At 41.2% G+C, this 23,417-nt stretch overlaps 2 protein-coding genes across 3 annotated transcripts; one reads left to right on the plus strand and one right to left on the minus strand.

Moving 5' to 3' along the window:
* Window positions 1–1,356: 1,356 nt before the first annotated feature.
* Window positions 1,357–14,277, minus strand: gmps (guanine monophosphate synthase). Its single transcript, XM_070829423.1, has 16 exons — window positions 14,058–14,277; window positions 12,323–12,495; window positions 12,081–12,195; window positions 11,584–11,681; window positions 10,399–10,502; window positions 9,946–10,139; window positions 8,940–9,105; window positions 8,380–8,531; window positions 7,952–8,125; window positions 6,925–7,030; window positions 6,641–6,756; window positions 5,714–5,839; window positions 4,732–4,847; window positions 4,506–4,636; window positions 3,530–3,702; window positions 1,357–3,421 (listed from the first exon to the last, which is right to left on the minus strand). The coding sequence occupies exons 1-16, from the start codon at window positions 14,082–14,084 to the stop codon at window positions 3,320–3,322; spliced, it is 2,073 nt and encodes a 690-aa protein (XP_070685524.1). The 5' UTR covers window positions 14,085–14,277; the 3' UTR covers window positions 1,357–3,319.
* A 3,086-nt stretch (window positions 14,278–17,363) lies between these two features.
* slc33a1 (solute carrier family 33 member 1) lies at window positions 17,364–22,670 on the plus strand. 2 transcript variants are annotated; one of them, XM_070829931.1, is made up of 9 exons: window positions 17,364–17,413; window positions 18,410–18,858; window positions 18,984–19,137; window positions 19,245–19,440; window positions 19,563–19,762; window positions 19,892–20,076; window positions 20,178–20,295; window positions 21,017–21,232; window positions 21,343–22,670. In XM_070829931.1, exons 2-9 carry the CDS (start codon window positions 18,452–18,454, stop codon window positions 21,508–21,510), a joined length of 1,644 nt encoding a protein of 547 aa, XP_070686032.1. In that variant the 5' UTR covers window positions 17,364–17,413; window positions 18,410–18,451; the 3' UTR covers window positions 21,511–22,670. The 2 variants fall into 2 exon arrangements, with proteins under 2 accessions (XP_070686032.1, XP_070686031.1); XM_070829930.1 differs by lacking the exon at window positions 17,364–17,413 and adding an exon at window positions 17,429–17,567.
* Window positions 22,671–23,417: the final 747 nt, after the last annotated feature.

Here is a 23,417-nt window from a genome sequence, read left to right on the forward strand (position 1 = left end):
ACATCAAATACATTCAAAGAAACACTCTATTGTTTCATTTCTGTTTCTCTCCGTCCTCCTGTAAACACAAACCAGTTCATTAATCTCCATACAGGTCAGCAGCAGCAGATAAACTGCCACAGGGCCGCAGGCTAATTGGCAGCTGCATGTGGTAACTTGTACACTCTTTACACAACATTACGGCACGGCTACTGTTCCTAATCGTGCCTTGTCCCCCGAGTGTGGCTGTTGATGGGTGACTGAACATGTCTGCTCTTGTCTCTCAGTCAGCGGGGAGAAACACACACCTGAACCCCCGGCACACAGCGGGACCTCTGCTGGGTAACAAGGCCCAATTGCACGCAAATAGGGTTTAATAGAGTGTACTTCTTTTAACAATGTGGATGTTTGTAGTGATTTTTATGTCTCTATTAGTACGTGAAATTGTACTAAAGGGCTGTTGTCACACATAGCAGCAAAATAAAAAAGGAGGATATCTAGATGAAGTTTTCTACAGTTGCTGATGATAGTATGAGTAACTTCAGAGTGCGTGACTGTGAGCTTGTGATCCGTCTCAGGCACATGAGACGTCTGACTGATACTGATGAGTTCTGCTAGAAATCAGTTATGTTCAGTCATTTACAAAAACGTTGTCCAAGTGCAGTCATTTGTAAAAAGGCACTTGGTGTGATGGAAAACAGAGCAAGTTGTTTTTTGGTGCATTTTACTTTTCTACATTACTGAACGTTTTTGTAAATTTTGAACAACTTTTAAATGAGTGAAGTTCACTGAAATTAAGGTTTTTCAGTGTGTTGAGGCGCTTTCACTTACCTCCAGGGCTAAAAAAAACTGTTGTGATATTAGAGTAAACTGGTTTTTATTACAGATTTATTACTGATTACCAATGTGAGAACATTTTCAAAACGTTAAAAAAAAAAAACGAGGCTTCACTGGTAATGAGTGAAATAATTTCAACAGCAAATAACGAGCAAAATGAAGAAATGGACTAATAGAATGAACTAAACTTCATCACAACAAACCTCTTCAACAATGTTTCTTCTATTTCCCAAAAATGAATGAAGTTCTCTTTTTATGTCTTAAGTTGAAAGTAGTTCCATATTTTAAAAAATAAAAATCTAAATTCCTTTAAATGAACCATTAACTAGAAAGGTTTAATTTACAGTACTTTGACTTGAAAAGTGATTTTGATTCATCTACTATATGTTGCTGCATTCTATTTTAGTTTGAGTTATTTCGTGTTTAATTTGAAGATATCAGAACAGCTTATCTCTAGTGAGTTAAAAAACAAAAAAATAGTTCTTACTAGCAAAGTTATGTGAAGGTAAACAATGAGAGATAAGTAGCTCATTATAGAAGTGAGAAGTTTCAACATGGAGATCTTTATTAAAGCTCAGTTTTCCATTGTACAAATGTCATCATAGTTGAAACTGCATGCAGTGGCTTGGTTTGAGGCACGTTACTAAGGAGAATGAGCATTGTCGAACAAAACTTAAAAAAAAAAAAACAAATTCAGACATTAAATTGCATAACTTAATCTTATCGATATTGCAATTAAATTCCACTACAAAATTATGTCTATTATCATCAAGCTGTTTTCTATGGAGACATATGCAACAGAAAATACCCACGTGTAAAAGGCCAAACAGAGGGAGAAACACTAATAGCAGTTAAGACAAGTTAGGAAAACCTTTCATTTTGCATTATGAATATTTTGCCACTAAAGGTTAAAGATGTAACAAAGGATGAGAGGCACAAAGACAAATTCTGGAGGTATGAGAACCACCACGTCCAGGTGAAATGTCTCTATCGGGATACAATACACTTTTTAAAACTCAGTTAAACCTGAGCACTGTATTCACTGAGGTCTAAATGACATGACTGGAGACTAGAGACTATGACGTGCTGAATGTTTTGACGGGACAGAAAAATGAAGCAGTAATGCCATTCAGAGACACGGTGAAGTTACGTTAGAGATGGTAACAGATAATACTCTTAACCTGACCTTTGACACTACAGAGAGACACTTAATAAGGTGAACTTCCCACTGGATGTATGAATCGGTTATGCTAATAAAGCACCAAGGCTTTATGGGTGAAAATGAGACAAAAAAAAAAAAAAAAAAATGTGCAAAAATGTGCCCCCTGCACAACAAAAGAGCAGCCGAATAATGATGAAATGACAACAGCAATTTACACAATGTGGTTATAAACTCTACTGTACTTATAATTTTGTTATTAGTTATTCCTCTTGCCATGTTTATTCTTCATAAAAAGCATACATATTGCAGCATGAGGAGAAACAGTGTTATATCCTCCTCTCTGGAAACATCAGTCCAGGTTGGGTCACACCGAAGAAATAAAAACAATAGAACAGGCACATACAAAGTTACCCATCACATTGGCCTCCTGCACAGCTGCACACTAGTCATCATACTGAAGCTAATCTTGGGTTGACTGCTGCCCACGACGGGCACAGCAACAAGTCAAGAGCTCTTGTCAACAAATGTAGCTTGGAGAAGATCGTTAAAAAGGAGCCCACAATGTTATATATCACCACAGCATATTCTACTTTTGGCAAAACAAAAAGCTTAAAAATTATTGATTGGTCACATAGATCGTCTGTTCAGTTTTACTTGAAATGGACAACCTTCTTCATAGCACAGTATACAGGCAGAAAATGAAAACGAATGGAGAGGATAGTCTTAGGTTGAGAACATTCTGACCTACAGTAAGACAAAAACATCTGACAAAAAAAGGCAGAAAACAATTGCTGAAGATTTACCAAACTCTCCTCCTCCTGCTGTTCTTTCCTTTCATGACACTACTGTTTGCTTATTCAAGCTCATTCCATATAAAGCAACCTGAGGCACAACATCAAAGTCCACTTTCTGAACTTTCACAGCTTCTCGCCACTTGCCTTGAACGGTTGACCTCTCAAAAGGAAGCAGCGGTTTCACCTTTTCATCACAGAGAGGAAATACACTGTTGTACATGGATCCAAAAATGACAATATATTATTAATAACCAACATTAATCAATCCCTATCGCCAAAAATATTAAGACCAGGGAGGAGTGGTGGGGAGAGCAGAGTAGTAGCGCCTTTGAATGTGGGCTCGTCACAGTACGGTCTGCCTTCCATGGGAATGTTGAAGAGAGGGGTGGAGGTGCAGGACGGAGGGAGGTGGGGGTGAGGACAGAAGGAAGGGGAAGGAGGAGGACAGAAAAGGAGAGGAGTTCACCAGCCCTCTCTGATATCTGTTGAGTGTGTTTGTGCATTGTGTGTGAGTGCGTGTCCTGTTGGTATGACGTCACATTGTGTTTTATTCCCACTCTGTGGTGCCAGGGGGTTTGGAGGTCAGATCATACATGACTCTGGAGATGCCTGGGATCTTCTTGATCTCATTTACCATCTTCAGCACCACCTGAGAAGGCAGAGAAGACAAATAACTCCTAAAACACTGAACAACTAGCGAGGACAAAAAAAAAAAACATGTGAAAAAGACAAGTGGAGAGGCTGAATCATGGCATACCTCCTCTGGGATATGGTTGCCCGGCATGGCAGGGATGCCGGTCATAAAATCGCTGGTGATGAAGGTGCGGACCACCACAGAGCGCCGGCAGGATGGCTGTTTTTGCAGTGGGTCACGGTCAAAGTGCAGGGGGGTCAGGATGACCGGCATCTGGCTGATCTTACCGGAATAGCCTGAAAGAGAAGCACAGCCAAAGAGAATTAATAAGTTAGAAAGTAGCTTCCCTGCTAAGAGTGAATCTGAAATCATTTTTTAAACAATTCATTATGTCTCCGTTTGGTGGATTTTAGCAACCAAGCAACAGTTTTAAAAAGTGTGTATTTAGACGTATTTAACAAGTTTGTCTTGGAGCACCTGCCCATTTGAAAATGCCAATACTTCAAGTCTTATTTCTCTTGTTCACCTGGACATTATCAGCTTCACTGTACACCAACAAAAAAGGTGACACAACCAACACTAGATTCTCACTGCAGTTATGGTCTGTGCTTCAATAAACAGATTTAGTGTTCACTGAATGATGCCTGGATTGATAAATTGATGGGTGTTCTCAATGAAAAAAAGAGCTGCAAGACCTTAAAAATGTCTTCAAACAAAAAATATGAATAAATTAATTAATATTAATATGATTAATCACATTTTAATTAGCTAAATTAAACATTAAGCGTCACCATGGCCATTGCCATGAAAGTGAGGATATTTTACAAAAGAGAATTCTTCTCACTGGAGAACACTGAACATTTCACAAACTCATATCTGGTTTGGCTCTGGGGAAAATGTTAAATTCCCCATGTGGACGCAAGTACGCAGACAAGTCCGCCTAATTCCAGGCTTTGTAGTAAAAGGAGTGAATGGCTCTACAGAAACTGGACTATTAGATAGTCCTGTGGATGCATCCTACTCCCCAGTAATCTGCAATGCTTCAATACACAGTGCTGAATTAAAATGTCGAAAATCACTTGGACAAACGCACACTTACCAGACTCTCTAAGGATAGAGTGAGCTACAAAGTCAGCCTGTCTGAGCGTGCTAAGAACGCCTGTGGTCAGGAAGGTTGGGGTAATGTCTGTCGGCGGCTCCTTCACGTGGGACCCAAACACATACACAACTCTGGAAAAAGAAGAGACATGAATGAATGGGTAGAAGTCTGTGTGTCCAGTGTGGCAGACGAAGAGTAAATATCACAGCAAAGACGTGTGTATTACCTATTGATGCTATGGCACATGCGAGGGATGAGTCTGGCAAGGAACATGAGAGATTCCCAGTGTGGAGATTCTTTACTTGTGACACCGCACACGTAACTGTAGGACCGGCAATCACCCTGAAACAGAAAATCATTTTTAAAGCTAATAACACCTTACAAAGTAAATAAAACACTTTAAGATTAGTGTATGTGTGTCATTTTGTTTTTTGTGTTAAATAAACAGTGACATTTCTATAATTAGAATCTGCAGACTCTGTTTTCACTCCCAACTAATTCCCCAGGCAATAAAAAGTGCTTTTGTTTGTCTACCGTCTCCTGCCTGCCCCACAATTTGAGGTTTAGGGTAAATTTAAAACTCTGGCTTCAAACAGGAAGAGGACACACCCACACACACCCACCCACACACACTGGCTGACTGCAATGTTTGGGTGAGTAGTCATGTAGTCATGAACATCCCTCTCTCCAGGCAACACTAAAGGTCAGTATAAACTACTGGAAAGTGATGGTATTTTCACCACAGTTCACAATTTCCAAAAAACACACCCTTTGCATGTGTCAAAGACACAGAGGAGTTTAGAAAAACTGAAATGTGCCACAACAGTTGCATCAGGTCCCTCCCTCAGCCAGACAGACAAAACATCAAACAGTGAAAATCTGAGGCTTTGTGTGGGTGGGCGTGTCTTCTAGTTAACCACTAAATTATAGTTGTAAACTCAGCGAGGCAAACAGCAAAAGTGAGGGACACCGTTTCAAGCTTCCCCTGCTTCAAGACATTCATCAGCAGTCTTAAAAGAAGCGCCTCCATACACATGTACACACAACGGCTCATGTTTGGACTAAGATATAAAATTACCTCTAACATTTTTACTTAAAGAAACCACTGTAGCTCTCCCCTCACTTGACTAAACTGTGGCATCTGCTTGCTTATAGTTTTTATTATATTATTACTATAGATGATATTCTATGGGCTGTTCCTGGATTACCTGGACACCAACAGTTTTGATGGGCAGCAGGAAGGCATTGAGTGAATGAAGGCTGGTGATCTGCATGAGCTTCTCTTCCTCCTCGTCTGATATGCATGACTTGACTCTCTGCAGCAACGCGTGGGGCTGGAGGAGAGACGGACAAACTTTTAAAGCAGCATGAAAACCAAAAGGACAGGAAAAAAAACAAACTTTAATTTATTAAAGCTCTGGCTATATTGTGACAACGTCTTACTCATTTTGGGAGTAAAAGCATCAAAAGATCTTATAGGACTTCTGAATACACCCATTAACTTTGTCACTAGAGCAGCAACACCCTGATTTAGAACGTCAAAGCAGAAATCATGTATATCAACTCTACGTGAAGAACTTCAGTAATTTATCTAATGAACAGCTGAGTGACTGACTCCCCAGTTCTACTGACAGACAACCAGCAGCACAATATCTTATCAGACCATAAGTTTCATGTCTTGTATTGATGTGGTCTTTTGTCAGCCGATGTGTGGTGTAACTTCTCTTTTTCATGGTGACTGGCCTTTCTTTAAATCATCAGGATTATTTGGCAGTTTGTACAATGTGGCCAACCAACCAGCAGAGGCTGCAAATCACTGACTCCTTAATTAACCAGTCAGGACAAACAGCCACAAATGTCCTCTCATTTGGTGTATTGGCAGAGCTTGATCTGTGCTGTTTGCTTGACTATAAACAGCTGATACTGATTGGCATCTTTGCTGGCAGATTTTGTGACTTTTCCAAGTTTATTTCTAAAATCAAACACTGTCCAGCAATTCATATATTTCATCAGTGGTTTGTGGTGCTTTGAGATGGTATATATGATGATGAGGATGATGCAAGAGCATACTGTACTAATTCATATCTTACCATAGGTAAAAAAAATATATTTTAATGTATTTGTATTGCTCTGACCTTTTTGACGCTTGCAGAGAAGTCTGTGATGATTTTGAGGATGTTGTTTGTTTCAGCAAAGTCCTTACAGATGTAGGGCTCCTCTGCACATATCACTCTGATGGACAAACCAGGACCTAAAAAGGGAAAGGAGAGAGCAGGTGAACTTTTTAGTACATACAGGAGTGATGCGAGTACAGTATTGTGTCTGATTGAAGAGGAAAGAGAGACAGCATTATGTTGATGCAACCTTTGTAAAGTTTTGTCAGTGCGTTCCCATCAAAGACATGTGTTCATGTACTTGCCTGGGAAAGGGTGTCGAGAGACAATCTCCTCGGGCAGGCCCAGCTCTCTCCCCAGCGCTCTGACCTCATCTTTATGGAAATCTTTCAGTGGTTCGATGACTTTTCCCTGGAGGATCGTAGAGCAGCAGAATCAGCATTGCAACAGTAAGGGAGTGAGGGATATGCTTAGGTGTTGCATGGTTGTGCATTTATACAAAAGGGGCTGAGTAAAACAACAGAAACTCCAAATAACACTCTTTACAGAAGCTTCAGTGCTCTGAAACCCTCTTGTGAAAGATGAATGATGCAGAAATACAATTTGAATAAAAATTAAATGATGTTTGGGTGTTTATGAAGTCTGGCTTGAACATGCGGAAACATGTGATGTGAAGATGATACAGTTACAGAGCTACAGCATGATAGCACTGCTTTGGTGACTTTCACCATCTCTCATTGAAACTACAACTTTTTTTTTTACACAGTCATGTTTTTTAGCAGAGGGTAACTTCTGTATTGTGCCAGTCCTTCAAATCATTATTAGATACACAACACCACTATTTGATAATGTGACTGTGCAGCTGCAGTATCAAACTGTGTGCAATTGGTTTTCCACTGTCAAAAGTCAATGTGTAGATGTAATTAGATGTACAGTGTTCAGTGAATGAGAAAACAATGTGCCACTGTGATATACGATCCCCACAGTATTTCATACTGTTCTGTATTATTCAAATTACTTTTTAGTTGTGATGATGATGAGCAATGACAATCAGTTAATAAGTTTGCCAAATTAAAAGATTCTGCCATTATTTGGTATTCAACCTATAGTTATTTGTTATCGATTTGTATAGCATCAGGTTATCAGGCCTGAAAAGTAACAGTGCCAAAGGTTCTGTTTTTCTTCTTGTCTCATGGTATGAACTCTAAGAGGTACAGCTGATCTAGGTATCCACTTCACTTAATATGGTGGCCACACTCTGAAGGAGCAGTGTGCATCAGAGAAAACAAGAAGAAGTTGGCGTTTGTGTGGGTAGTTGCATGTGTGCAATACCTCATCTCGGAGTTTGCGGATGAGCTCAGTGTCGTTATGGTGCGTTTTGATGACCTCAGCCTTGCCGCTGGCAAGATGAGAGGCACTCTCAATGAGGTCAGGCCGCAGGGTACCCTGGGCCAGGAAAACTTCTTCTGGCTTAAGGTTCATCTCTCCAATCACTTCATTTGCCACCTGTGAAGCAATACAAGTCAAAGTCAGATACAACAGTGAACTAGTAAGTTTAAGACAAACAATAAAGCAGCCATACTGACAGATGCAGATGTGCTGAACTGACAATGTGATAAATGAGGATGTGCTGCATGTTAACCAGGCTTTAGGGCAGGTTCAAATAAAAATGTGGTAATGGCTAAAACTATATAAAACTATATTATCTTTCCTGGGCTCTTTTTTCCTAAAGCACCCAGCAATTAAAATCCAGTACTCACTTTAACGAATGTATCTCCAATGATTTTCCTTTTCTCTTCCGGGTTGGTGGTCATATTTAAAGTCTTGCTGATGCGTTTTCGTGGCGTCCTGTCTTCGTCAGAGATGGGGAGGGTTGTCGTCCCGTTGTAGAAGGTGTGCGCAGCATTTACCACTGAGAAGAGCAACATATTAGACGAGAGAAAGAGAAAGGCAGAGGATACGTTTGGGTTACACGGAAATGATCTTCAAGATCAAATGCAAGATAAAATGCAATTAATACTTCAGTATCCTGTTACATTCAAAGTTGTTTTCATTACTGATCAGTAATACAGTTTATAAAAAACAAAAAAAATGAACTCATCACATGGCAATATGAAGTGTAAAGTATGATTTTAATATAATGTTCTCTTATGCCATTTCATTACAGACTCTATTATTATAATTTCAGCAACAACTGTGCATCCTAAGAACTGTGCTCATATGATCATGATATGATTCTAGCTCAAATTAATTCATAGTACTTTGTTTCCTTGTTGTACCAACTGTAGCCCACTCAGACCACCAGGTCTTTTGAGCTCACCTTTGAGTTTGATGCCCAGCTTGGTGAGGGCCTCTTCCACACTCTGACTCTCTCTCTTTCTCATGAAGCCGTTGTCGATGTGAACAGCTATCACCTGGTCCTGGTTAAGGGCTTTGTTGAGGAGAGCTGTGCAAACTGTTGAGTCCACCCCGCCACTCAGCAGCACCTGCATCAATCATTAGAAAGACACAACTGTCACAACTGTGCAGGAAGACAGTTGAGTGGTGACATCCAGCCTTCTAAGAGCCACATTTGTGAGCCTGCTGGACAAGGATTAAATGTCAATACAACCTACAACTTCACCAGTTGCACTCCTTCTCTGCCTTGCTCTCTGATCAACTGTATGTCTGAGTAATATTTGTGTTAGCCTCCATTACGGTCATCATTTTGTCTGTGGGCAGGCTGCAAAATGTAAGATATGAATTCAATCAATAGGGAAGACACAGCTACAGCCTTCAAACTATTTTACTTAATTAGCTGGGACTTGGGACTCAAACATCCAAAAAGCCACACTTTCTGAAAGTTGCTGCAGACACAAGCGACGACAGCATACGGTAACAAACAGAGAAATAAGCACACTTCAGACCGTAGTTGAGGAACAAGAAAAGGAGTCTGCATGCATTTCTTTAAATATAAATCCTGTGCTTTGAGCCTGTTTCCAACACTCATTTATCGCCTTCACACTCCCCTGAGATGAAGCCCAGTTTGAAACCGCTCAGGGAGTAGACTACCTCTTTTCAGATAAAACAGGGTTTAATTTGAGAGTTTAATTGGTTCTACTTAATTTCCCACCACTGCTGCTGCTGCTGTCACCACTTACTGAGCAGCTACTACACTTCACACTTAGCACCCCAGTTTTAGACTTTTGGTCAAATCATCTCCCACAGTAGGTTAAAATGTGCTGAGAAGATTTTTTGTTTTTCCTTTCTTAAAGTACTTTCTCTGCCCTGAAAATGGTTTGGATACCAACACACACAATCATGAAACTTTGTGCAGTTTCACTCACCAGCACTTTAGATTTGTCTACTTTTTCTCTGATCTCATTGATGCAAGAATGTTGGCGGTTCTGCACGGTAAAGTTACTCGTGCATCCCGCAATCTCAAACAGGAAGGTACGCAGCATCTCCATGCCTCTCTCAGTCAAGTCGACTTCAGGGTGAAACTGTGTCCCATACAGCTTCTTCTGCTCGTTGGCAATCCCTGGTGGGTAAAACAAATGGGACAAAGGACTGTTAACACTGCCATTTATCCTTTCTAAAACTAGTAAAATATAAGAAGGAAATTGGATGTCTGATGGCTGTGTCCAATGCAAATACATACTAACATGCATGCATACAGTCGCTTTGTGACCAAAAAAATATATAGAAATATACAGCAGTTTTTGTATGCAAGTCTATGAACACAACCTAATTTTAGATTATGTTAAGCAGGGCCAGAGCCTATCAGACATGCTGCTCACCGGCAATAATGTTTCCTGATTGGGCCACCACTTTAAAGCCATCAGCCACTTTATCCACACTGTCTCCATGGGTCAGCAGGACTAGCTCCTCCTTCTGAAGACCTCTGATAAGATAAATATACAGACACACACCAAAGTTAGAGGAAAATGTGTTGTGTTTAATAACTTTGCATATAGTTTTATGTGGACACGACCTGCACTCATCGTGTGCAAGTGAGTTAAGTGAGAGAGGCGGACAGTAATAAAATCCTGCAGCCATCTATTTTAGACTCTGCAGTATTTGTGTAACAACCAGGGGAAATATGTGACAGCTGGAATGCTCCTGCAGTTTATGTAGTAAATATGGCACAGGGACAAATCCGTTGGGCAGCAGTTGTATTTTACACACAGTCCACAACACTTCAGCTTCCTCAGCTATTCGAGAGAAGAGATGGTACATAACTTCACTGACTGATCTAGGAGCAATTGCTTGAATGTTCATTTCTAAGGGCGAGTGGAAAGACGATTATAATGGCCTTCACTGGAGATAAAGAGCATCAGTAGTTGTATTAAGAAAGGTTTTACACTGATATCTCTGGTATGTCAGATTATTTGATGCTTGTTGGTCAGCTTAATAATGTCTACTGTCAAGTGATGTTCAAGCACCACACGCATACAGACCCTCACACTACTTGCCACCAGTTTCTGTTTGTAAGAGCCACCAAAGTGCAGCTCATGACGAAGCAAAAACTTGTGCAGCAAAAAGATACTAAAATGTCCACTGTGGATTCAAGATATCCATGATGTTCAATTTACAGGCCCCTCGCAGGTGCAGGCAATGGCAAACCGATGAAGGGCTGTAAAAAAAAAAAATCCATCACCAAACTCTAGTTCATTTGCATAGTGTTACTGTCTTCTGTGTATTCATTTTCTCTTCACACTGTCTGTCAGGCCATGCTGCTCTTGCACCAAGTATTTTTGTATGCTCTGTCCACAGCCACAAACAGTATGTCTGCATATTTTTCAGCCTGTGATCTTCTCTTGCCAGTTATTTGTGATTATAAACTAAAATATGCAAGGATGTGTGAGACACACTGCTCAAAAAAAGCTTATACGACCTACCATTTGTATTGACACATATTTTCAATATGATAACACATGAAAGAGGACAATTCTTCTTGTGATCTACTTGAGCATCCACATTACCTGAAGAGAGAGCAAGTGTTGTCCAGTCCAATACTGAACACTCCATCTTCCCTGACACTCTTTTTGTGTACTGTGCCACCAAAAACTTTATTCATCATCTGTAACACAAACACACAGAGCAGCGTTAACACTCCAACACAAAGAATACATTTTAGTGCGACTCCAAAGATGCTACAGCTGTCTGCTATTTAGACAAATGTGCAAGAAAATGGAGAGCTTGTGGTTTAAATTTCCAGGCTTGCTAGGAAAATTGAGTGAATAATGCTTTCATCTCCCTCAGCTAGTGTCAAAGTGCCCTTGAAGAAGGTGTTGAAGTCCCAGCTGGCCCAGGAGAGCTGAACAGCAGTCTGGAGTAGAGTGATAGTGACATGTAGCTACTCAGAGTGAATGTGTGTAACACAAATGCTTCCTTCAACAAAGGCCATGTAGAAGAGGGATGGGATGGTCTACCAAATCACTGTAAAAGTCTCCACACATGCATGCATGCACATAGATACCTGCATCCCATAGCAAATCCCAAGTACAGGCTTTCCTATGGTGAATATAGCAGGGTCGAACCAGGGAGCATCTTCTGCGTACACAGAGGCTGGACCCCCCGAGATGATGATTGCTCTAAAAAGGGAAAAAAAGAGAAAACAATCAAGACAAAATGAATATTATGAAACACCATGTTAATGACTCAGTGTGATAGCAATGCTGTTATATATATATATGTGTATATAATATATCTCTCTCTCACCTGTAGCCCTGTTCTCGGATAGCAAAGGCGGGGGTCTCTAGAGGCAGGATCTCAGAGCGTACACACAGCTCTCGCACCCGTCTGTCAATCACCTTGCCGTACTGGGCCCCAGCATCCAGGATTGCCACCGCCCCCTCACATGACCCATTCTGCTCTGCGCTGCTGATCTCCAGCTGTGGACACACATTCAGAAAAACACACATTGTCTTGTTTAAAGTGCTTGCTGAGATGAAAGCTGAGCAGACAGAAAAGTATATATATCCATGGTTACTTTTGCACACTAATGTTTTTGATAAGTCACGGGACCGTAACTACTAGCACACTAAAATATCATTTTTAATAATATCCTAAGTGCCAGCAGTTTGGTTGTGGTTGGGTTGGGACTTAACTCTACTCCACCTCTTACCCCCACAACCCGTGCAAAATGTGACTCAATAAGGTCTAACATAATTATGGACATGCAGTGACTCTTGTGAAGCGTGCTGTAACCATTCAGCCCATCAGTAGAATCACATGAAACCCACAAGTTAGTCAAAGGTTATTAGTGAGGACCCTTATATCACTTTACAAAGTTGCTCAAACTCCAGCAGGGTTGTTTCTCTACAGTGCTTTGGCACAGCTCTGCAAGACTGTTAGTCTTGTAAACACAGGGGTACATCAAAGTACAAATGTACAAATGTCAGTACAACAACCAGAGAGAAGTCAGATCACTGACAGCTAATCAATCTGCATAAATAACAAAACAGGGTTAGGTTAGAGGAGGACTGCAAGAAGAGAAACATGATCCCACGTGGTTAGCAGGAACACTTCCGCCGTAGATGTTCCTAAATACAACTTGCATTAAGCATGCAAACCATCACCTCTGGTTTGTCATCACAAAAGTACACTGATGTACTGATGATGTGCCGTCGGTAGTAACAGCGGCTCTAGCAATATAATCACAATAAAAACATACTCGACAGTTTTACAGCAAACTTTACCAAATCAGCTGGTGAAACAGCAGCAGAGGCTCCAGTTGTCAGACCGGTACCCGTAAGTTGGCTCATACTAAGTTAGCTTCGTGACGACGTTAGCAAGCCTGTCAATTAACATTAGCTTAAAGTGTGTGACAGCAACCGCATGAAATAAGTTAGTTAGGCACAAGCTCAATGTCACTGTCCAAAATGAACGCCAACGCAATAGTGAATATAATATTTTTGTTGAATGGTGGTATCATTACAAATTCTGGCTGCCCGGCTAAAGCTAGCTAACAATTTACCTATGTAGCATGCTAGCTGACGGTTAATATAAACAGTGGCTAGCAATCAGCATTAGCCTGTTAGCATCGCGTCCTGGGAGCAGCTGGCTAAGTTAGCGGAGCTATGCTAAACCCACGCGGTGCTTGGAGGCAAAGGGTCTAAAGGGGGGTGGACACCACAGGAAGGCAACCACGTTTAGTGGCGAAATATGTGAACGCTTTTATTCATGCCGAGCATCATTGAGATGTTCTGTCCGGCTAGTTAGCAGCTATGAGCAACATGTTAATGTAACACTGCAACAGGCACACAACAGCGTACTCATCGCTCCTCGGCGGAACTGGTGGTAACGTTAACATGCTCTCCAACTTTCCCTCTCCCCCTGAGGTGCACACAGGCCGTAATTAACCGAGAGAGACTAGACCAGAAATGAGGGTTCTAGCGCGAAGTGAACCGGGCTAACTAGTACCGGAGCAGCGGGTGCTCCCCGCTCCACTGACCTTGCTGTCTCCGTTGCACAGAGCCATGGAGGACCGCCGTGTTGAGGAATGAGCTCTCCCCTTCGCCTCGGTGTCCCAGGTCTCACAGAGAGAGAGAGAGAGAGAGAGAGACTGTTAGCTGTGGCCCAGCACGCAGACCACTGTTTGAAACTGAAACACAGATGGGGTTGTTACACCGAAGATAGTCTGTCAGAGTCCCTCCTCCGGCAGGGGAATAACTTTCGCAGTGGGAGCAGACTCAATAAATGTGTCACGGGTGGAGCGCAAAGTTATATGAAAAAAAATGAGAGTGAGGCCCCACGGGGGGCTGGGCTTAGACAGCATAGTAGGATCTGACGGCACATGTTAAAATACGGCAGCTAGTGGGAACCTATTATAATAGTGAGGTATTTCAGTGATTCTTCCAGAGGTGTGTTCTCTCAGGATCTTTAATTCTGTCATTTTTTTAATAATAACATAGGATTTTTTCCCCCTGATCCCCTTTTTTTGCAGTCTCCACCACCCATTACTGACAAAGACACAACTGTGCATTGGGACAGGGCCACAGAGTGATATGGATAAACATCTTCTATCACACCACAAATAATTTATTTTGTTGTATCAATATTTATCAGGATATATGACATTTTGGAGAGATGCCTGTAAATAGAAATAAAAAAAAAATGTGATGGGAATGCCTGTTTTCAGTTTATCTAGGGAATTACATATCTGACAGATTAAGTACTTAATGAGTACTTAATCCTATAAATGTGATATTAGCATGAAATAGTCTTTGTTGTTTATTTGCAAAATTTCCAAACATGTCTAATACAAACAGCTGGTATTAAAGGGATGCCTCTCTGTTATTACAGTTGTCACCTACTATAAGTCCACTGATGAAGGACGTCCTGTTGATGTACAATCTACAGAGCCTCATACCTCACAGTCTGTCAGGCAGAGACAGCAAGTATGTGAGAGGAACAGCCTGTACTAACACATCTACCCTACTGTATGAACTGTGCTTTTCCCTTCTCCGTGTTTCTTTAGGACAGCATCAATTACAACTTAAGTTACTTCCAAGCTCATTTTTCATATGCAGCTCCTGTGTTTGTCTGTGACGTATATTTCTTTTAAAAAAAATTTATTTGGAAGATAATATATAGTTAGAGTATCTGCATTCTCTTAACATAAAGACTATTACACGCTCTCAGAAACCTTCAACCTGGAAAGGCCTGAAAGTCATAGAAGAATTTCACTGCAAAGACACACGTTAGTAAAACAGGCAGATGTCAAATTCCACCTTGAGCTGAGCCAGTTTGAAGTTGTTTGCTATCTTTACCCAGTAAATATTTTTACAGGTATAAAAGATAACTTACCCAGATATTTTAATCAAAAAGTGTCTTAGAGAAAATAATTTTAAAAAGGGTAAGGCAGTTTTTCTGGGCAAACTTTATCAGGGGAAAGCTGAATAGACCTTTTTCAAAGCAATTATTTGGACAAGTCACACACAGGTTTACTGCAACTAACTATATCATTAATCGCTGCATAGAATTGCAATAATTGCTGGATCAGAGCCGTCATCGATGTTGCTACCTCCACATGTGTATTTCCTGCTATGACAAAATGTCAGCTGTGAATGATGTCTATGATTCTCATTTATTAGGGAACAATAAAGACACAAGACTGCTCTGGTACTATCTAGGATATCTAGATCTAGGATATCTGTCATTTCAAACAGGGGGTTTTACCAGAACCACTGGGGTAAAAGAGTCAGTCAGAGGTGATGATATCAGCGCCATCCTGTGGAAATTATAGTGAACGACACTTCTACAAGACAGACAATTATGACCATGGTCATGGGAAATACATATTTCTGATTGGCTGGTAGGTGCCCGTTAAACCCAATCCAACTTGAACCATTTCTCTAAACCAGTGCACTAAGAACATTAACGTAACCACAGCAACAGTGCTTCCTCTTCAGTTAACCCTCAGCGGTGAAATCATGGGCGAAGTCGGATTAATCCTCGAGGGACATGGAGGGCCCTGGTTGACGCTTCTGCCACAGACACAGAGCACCTCAAGGCCCACATAACAAGAACTGATATTGTGCTTTTAATTTTGTATATTCACAGATTTGCAATTAATCACATTACCACTAACCAAGTGAGACATAGTAAGAATGGGGCCTTTGGGGGCCCCATTGGAGTTTAGCTCCAATAATCTTAATATACAGTGAAAATAAGGTGTATTATTTTCCTACATTTGCCGTTTACTGACACTTACATAGACCCTCTCACATGGCTACTACTGCAGCATCACAGTGCTCCTGTTATCACATGCTGACGCACCCAATTATGCCTGTGTGTTGTCACATGCCATATGTGGGGATAAGCAGCTTCACATGCACTCATAGCAACCACAAGGCCGAGCACGCCGTTATTCATTATCTCTAATTCAAATGTGATGCATCATGACCCTTGCCTAAAGACCTTTTGATCTTGGAGAAGAATTCAGTTTTGTCTTTGTTCAAGTATTGTTGGGTGGCCAAAACATTCTTATTTCATTCTTCATTCTTAATTTTCTAATTTTGTCATTGGATTTTTTTATTGTGCACTTTCATTTGGATCCTCAGAGTTACAAACCCTTACTATTTAGTGCCTCACTGTCCTGAGGATTTAACTGTGAATGATGTTCCTGACAATAATGATGCATTTCTTGTTCCTGGATGAGAAGTGTTGTCTTTGGCTGGCAGTCTCCGATATCTGATGTCATTCTGGGAGAAATTTGACTTTTTTGTGATAATTAGGGTAAGAAAATGTTCTAAAACTACTCACAGTGGGCTTCACATTTCACAATGAATGAATTAGTATTCTCAAGTCTTTATTACTGTGCAATAAGGTTAATTATAGTATTTTTCAGCCAATAAGACTTAGTTAACAGATCAAATAGCCATTGAGTTTTTTGTGGAACCAATGTAATAACTGGTGTGATATTCTGTTTCCAATGTCTGAGAACACAGCTTATATTAATCATGTCCTAAAGGATCATCACCAGTCACTGATGTGTATGTGCATGTCATGAGCAAGTGATGTGTTCTTGTGCGGACAGTTTTTTCTGGTCTTGAAAGTGTTCTCATAATCGCAGGTTTTAGTTTTGTTTAGGTTTTATGGAGTGTCCGTCCAACATTTGCTACACCATTATCATAAGTTTTTCTGCCCGGTATTACGTACTGTGCGTCTGCACTGAAGCGGAACTCTACGCAGTCGGGTTTTGACACGTCAGCTGTAGTTGCCGGACACATTTAGACGTCGCACACGCCGCACTTCCTGGTTCCTCAGTGTTGATGTTGACCGATGTAATCTGTTTCAAGTCAAACGGTAGTAATTCATTTGTGTTTCTTACTTTCATGAAGATGTCACCCATTTGTGATGGAATGAACATAGTATAACTTGTCTTTCCCGTTAGTAGCCTCTGTAATTCAGCCGTTTGTGTTCAGTTTGATTGATTTTGGCATGCTGTCCTCATCACCAGGTATGCATGCACTCATCTACAGCTCCTCTGACTCCCACTTTACTTTTTCACCTCATGCATGCGTCTTTTAATTTGCTCTACTTAATCTACTGAAAATATATTTGAATGGTTTTGCTTATTAAAGTGTATGCTGTCGTTTATTTTCAGGCTAACGCACTGTTAAGGTGACAGCTGCTAACTTATATATTACATACATACACATTACATTCTTTGATTTATCTGCTCCATAATTACCCTTGATTGCATTCTGTCAGAGACTGGTACAATATGAACTACATAGCTCCATAAATGATTCCTCCATTTTTAATTCAACCTGTGAGTTTTTAACATAGTAATTACACAGGTGTCTGCATTGATGTGGGCTTTGTTCTTGTCACGTGTGTTTCTTGTTGGTGTGGGTTAATATGTCCTGAATAATTGCATCAGAGAGTGGATGTGTGAAAGACAACAAACGGAAATAAAATCTTCATTCACTCATTCATTAACATCAGAGTCTGCGTCGGTCATCATTCTAGTCAGTCAGACTGTTTGATCAGTATTTCACTGCCTCTAGTTCTCCGATTGTTCTTCCACTCATCCTGTTGGCTGCATATTCAGAAAGAGAAGACCTACTAGCATTACACAAACCTATCTGTTCTATAATTGTATTATACGTTGTTCCAGCCGTATGCTTTATCTTTATTTTGCTGTCCTTTACTTTCTGCCTTCCATAAAAACAAGATTTTAATCTCAATGCCATGGTATTCCAAGGATTGAAAATATCTATGGAAGCTTCAGAGACTTGCAGTTAATTAGCAGACTGTTAAGTTGTTTCAATCGTTGTCTCGTGTCTTTTTCTGCAGATTCGCTGAGGGCACAGCGGGTTTGATGCCCACAGCGCCAACATGGAGCACTCCGATTTGATCACACACAAGAACGGGAGGCAGAGGAAGCTCGCGGGTGCCACCCTCCAACCTGAAAACGCGAGGGACATGGACAGGGGAGAGACGAGCTCCTCAGACGTAGAGGAGGAAACAGAGGGTGTTATCAGAGGGTTGGACTCTGAGGACAGGAGGCGCAGAGTCCAGCCTGGAATCCGTGGCGAGTTGGCAAATGTGTTGCTTCTTCTGTTCCTTTACGTGCTGCAAGGGATTCCTCTGGGACTGGCTGGCAGCATCCCGCTGATCTTACAAAGTCAGAAAGTCAGCTACAAAGACCAAGCCTTCTTCAGCTTTGTCTTCTGGCCATTCAGCCTCAAACTTTTGTGGGCGCCTTTGGTGGATGCTCTCTACTTCAGCAGGTTTGGTAGAAGGTAAGAAGGACAGGTGCATACTGTTTATATTTACAGCTGTGTGGATTATTTTTGCTGCACTTTTTTCTCCACGTTATGCATCATTCTCCTGATAACTCTGTGCTGCCTCCCACCTGATTCTGCAGAAAGTCATGGCTGGTGCCCACGCAGTACCTGCTGGGCCTCTTCATGCTGTACCTTTCTGTGACAGTCGATTCCCTGCTGCAGAGTGAGGGAGGACCGGAAGTGGCAACGCTCACTGCTGTCTTCTTCATGCTTGCCTTCCTGGCAGCCACGCAGGTAGGGAATCATAAACACGATGACAACACACATTCAGGAGGAGAATTACATCAAAGTGGATTGTCTCTCTCCCATCCTCCAATGGCTGTACCTTCTCTGCCTCTAAGGACATAGCTGTGGATGGCTGGGCCCTGACTATGTTATCCAGAGAGAATGTTGGCTATGCTTCTACATGCAACTCTGTGGGCCAGACAGCTGGGTACTTCCTGGGGAATGTGCTCTTTCTGGCCCTGGAGTCTGCAGACTTCTGCAACAAATACCTCAGAGTAGAGCCCAAGGACACAGGCATCGTCACCTTGTCAGGTTATTAAGCCAATTCTGACCTAACACATTAACAAAAAGAAAGAGCAATTTTTGTGATGCATTACAAGAGCGATCAGTTGAAGGACGTGCATGCTCTAATGCTTTCTGTTCTTCCACTGCAGATTTCTTGTTTTTTTGGGGAGTGGTGTTCCTGGTCTCCACAACGCTGGTAGCCATTATTAAAAGGGAAAATCAGCATAGCAAAGGAAAGAGGAGAGTCCACGAGGAGACACAGGGCGTCATGGAAACCTACAAGCTACTGTTCTCTATCATCAAGATGCCTACAGTCTTCACCTTTTGTGTCCTTCTCCTCACTGCCAAGGTAACTGATTATCGACTTTACTGCTGTAGATATTTAGTTTACCTTTGAAAGTGTTGTTGTGCATGTTTGCTTCTTAACACGAATGTCCATTTGAATTAAATATTTCTTATGTGTCTTTGTTTGTTTCAGGTTGGCTTCTCTGCCGCAGATTCAGTGACAGGTCTGAAGCTGGTGGAGGCTGGAGTTCCCAAGGAGCAGCTGGCATTGCTGGCAGTGCCCATGGTGCCTCTGCAGATCCTACTACCACTGATCATCAGTAAATACACAGCAGGGCCCAGACCTCTGGATGTCTTCTACAAGGCCTTCCCTTTTAGGTTGTAGCACACATACACACACACACACAGAGGCACACAAGCCCATGCATACACTCATTCAGCAAAACTCAAATCTGACAGTGTTGTTTTGTGGCTGCAAGGTTGCTCATCGGACTGGAGTATGCTCTGCTGGTGTGGTGGACCCCTAGTGTAAAACAAGAGGGAGGGTTCCCTGTTTACTACTACGCCATCGTGCTGCTTAGCTACGCATTGCATCAGGTTTGACATTTCTCTCTCTCTATTTTAATGTCTTTTTTTCTCCTGTTCTCTGCTCCCAGCTCAGCCCTTATTATCATAGTTTTTGGCAGGATCGCAGCAATGTACAGACAGTGCCAGCTCATAGGGGTGGGTAATAGCAACTGGGTCAAATTAGCTAAAATCACAGGAAATTGGTTGTAATTTGTCATACAAGGGAAGATTGTCGGTCGGTCGGTCGGTCATCTGATCCACGACTTTGGTCTAGACTGAAACATCTTAACAACAACTAGACCGATTGACATGAAATTTGTACAGACAGTCACAATTCCCAGATGGAGAATCCTTTTGGTCACATTTGTGGTTTTGAGTGAAATGGATTTCATGATTGCCATGAAATGTTGTGCCATGAAATGTTGTGCACACATCCTCAGGATGAATTTCAGTCACTTTGATGATGCCTTTTGATGATCATCTAGCACCATTATGAAGCAAAAACTATCATTTAACAGCAACAACAACAACTTTTTGAGTGAGGAAGTTTGTTTTAATGACTACTGCCTTTTAATGATGCTAATTTGTAGATATAGTTTCTTGGCTTAGGAACAATTAACTATATGCATATTTTCTGGACCTTGTCATGAGGATCAATAAATGAAATTAAAGAAATAAACTGGTGTAATAAAAATGTCTGAAATGTGAGAATTGATCAGTTTTAACAAATGTTTCCCATGTTGATTCCCAGGTGGCGTTGTACAGTATGTACGTGGCCTGCATGGCCTTCCATGCCAAAGTGAGTGACCCCCTCATCGGGGGGACTTACATGACCCTGCTGAACACAGTCACAAACCTCGGTGGAAACTGGCCGTCCACTGTGGCCCTGTGGATGGTGGATCCACTGACCTCTAAGGAGTGTCAGGGGGCTGTCGGGCAGAGCTGCGGCTCTCCAGAGGAGAGCGGGGTAAGTAAGCGCTGGGAGAGGGAACGAGGGAAAATATCCACTGTGGTGTACATAATTACCTGGATTTGATAATTCAACTATTCTCCTTTTTGCCCTGTTCCCATCTCCAGCTGTGCGTTAAGGAGGGCGGCGCTTGTGTGACGACATTGGACGGCTACTACGTGGAGTCAGTGGTGTGCGTTGTGATTGGTGTAACTTGGTGGGTGTGGTTGGGGAAGAAAATGAGGCGGCTGCAGGAGCAGAGCCCGGCGGCATGGAGGTGCAGAATTGATCAGTAATGACACATCAGTACCACAGACTCTTTTCTTTCCTTCCACCTCTGCATATACTCTGCTCCAACAGCAGTTAAATGGTGGACACACTGTAACTACATTCTCATCCGTCTGGTTTAGTCCCTCTGGTTCCTGCTCTAGCTGGTACATTCAGAAAACACTCACTCTTTCTCACCTCTTGATGAAAGACACCATTGTCTCACCTGGAGGAAAAACATCCTCGTCGTTATTACCCGTGCTACCTGTTACAGTGCCCTGAACATTGAAACCGGTCAGACTAGTTAAGAACTTTGATAGAGAAATAGATTTTTTTTCTGTTCTGAAACCATATTCTGCTGCTCAAAAAACAGCCAAACCAAACCTGAGCTGGGTCAAAGAGTAAGTTCTGATAAGTTTCTGGGTTTCTTTTAACTTGCTTGGATATCCAGATTGTTGAGTTTATAAAAGTGTGACGTACAAGTTAATCAGCTCTGTTTTTTGCTCCAGATGTCAGCAAAAAAAAAAACTTCTTGAAATGTGAGTTTTAGTTAAACTCAGTTCAGACTTGCTTGTTTTCCTTCCGTGGCCAGTTGCCATTTAATCTACAGTATATATGATAAGGATATTTAAGGGAAACACTCCCCTCCAAACTGACTGAATGCACTTGTGTGGACATGTTTTCCTTCTTGTCTAAACTGTCTTGATGCTGTTGAACTCAACCCATCTGTTAATCCAAGTCAGTTACACCCAGTGTGACAAATATCTTTCATTCCTGTTTGACTCAGAACTGAACCAACATTGTTTTTAAACGCTTATTGAATTACTGTTTCTAATTTGTGCCTTGTTTAATTTTTTTTTTTTCAAAGTGCGTAGAGCAACAATTCAAAGCCAACCTTTCTGTGGTTAAACAATCAAGGCAGGGAATATTACAGTGACTTGAAAATGAAGCTGTTAAATTGATGAGTAATTATTGTTTTAACACCGTTTTCTGTAATTTACTGAAGTTTGTTTGCTTTGATTAATTCAGTAAATTCTGCTTCTGCTTTTTTTTTTTTACACATGTATGAAGCACATTCCTCATATATAATTGAATTTACACAGTGAATTTTGGCTAAATGAACTGAGATATTAAATTTTTCTGTTGGAGCAAGCTTTTATTTTTTCCAACCTTTACTTTAATCTAACCAGTTTTACCCATCATACCCATCAATCTTCAATAGCAACTTTCGACAATGCAGCTTTTAACTGTTACATCTTGGTTATCAGTAGGGCCTGGTTGGTATTTTTACATTCAAGAAAAAAAACTAATATCCAAAATAAATATATGCTTATTTCCTTTTCTTTTTCCAGCCAAGCCCTTCAACTCCTCAGAGCATTTTCCAGTTTTATAGATGCATTATTATTATAGAGACACGTTGTATGAGAAAGGCAGATATACTGCATACTATTAATCCAACAAACTATTACAGGAGTCATTTTGCAGATCCCATCTGAGTGGGACATTAACACCAGCCTGCAAAGTATGCAACTGAAAACATACAGTGAATTTCTCACCCCCTGAAAAACGAGTCAGATCCCAGGCCAGCGACCTTGGTGAGAAACTTCATGAGCAAATGCCCCGTTAACGTCTCGCATATCGTATGTAGAACAGTCTGTTACAGTGACTTCTCTCAACGCCAGCACAGAAAATCTGTCAAATGTAAATGTCGAAGCACACAGGGTTCATGTCAGGATAAGGGAGGATAAAGCCTCATTTTTAACTCATTTTACATACTTTGTGACTTCTTATACCTTCTGTGTGAACTAGGTGTCAAACATTTTTGAATTCATGTTTTGTTTTTTGGCCACTGATTCCTTTTAAATGCACAATACTGTACATGTAACAGCCTCCTGCATTTCATCAGTTTTCATACTACAAACCTCTGCTGTGTTCG

This window comes from Pempheris klunzingeri, chromosome 4 (genome assembly GCF_042242105.1).
Source record: "Pempheris klunzingeri isolate RE-2024b chromosome 4, fPemKlu1.hap1, whole genome shotgun sequence".
In the NCBI taxonomy this organism is placed as follows: Eukaryota; Metazoa; Chordata; class Actinopteri; order Acropomatiformes; family Pempheridae; genus Pempheris; species Pempheris klunzingeri.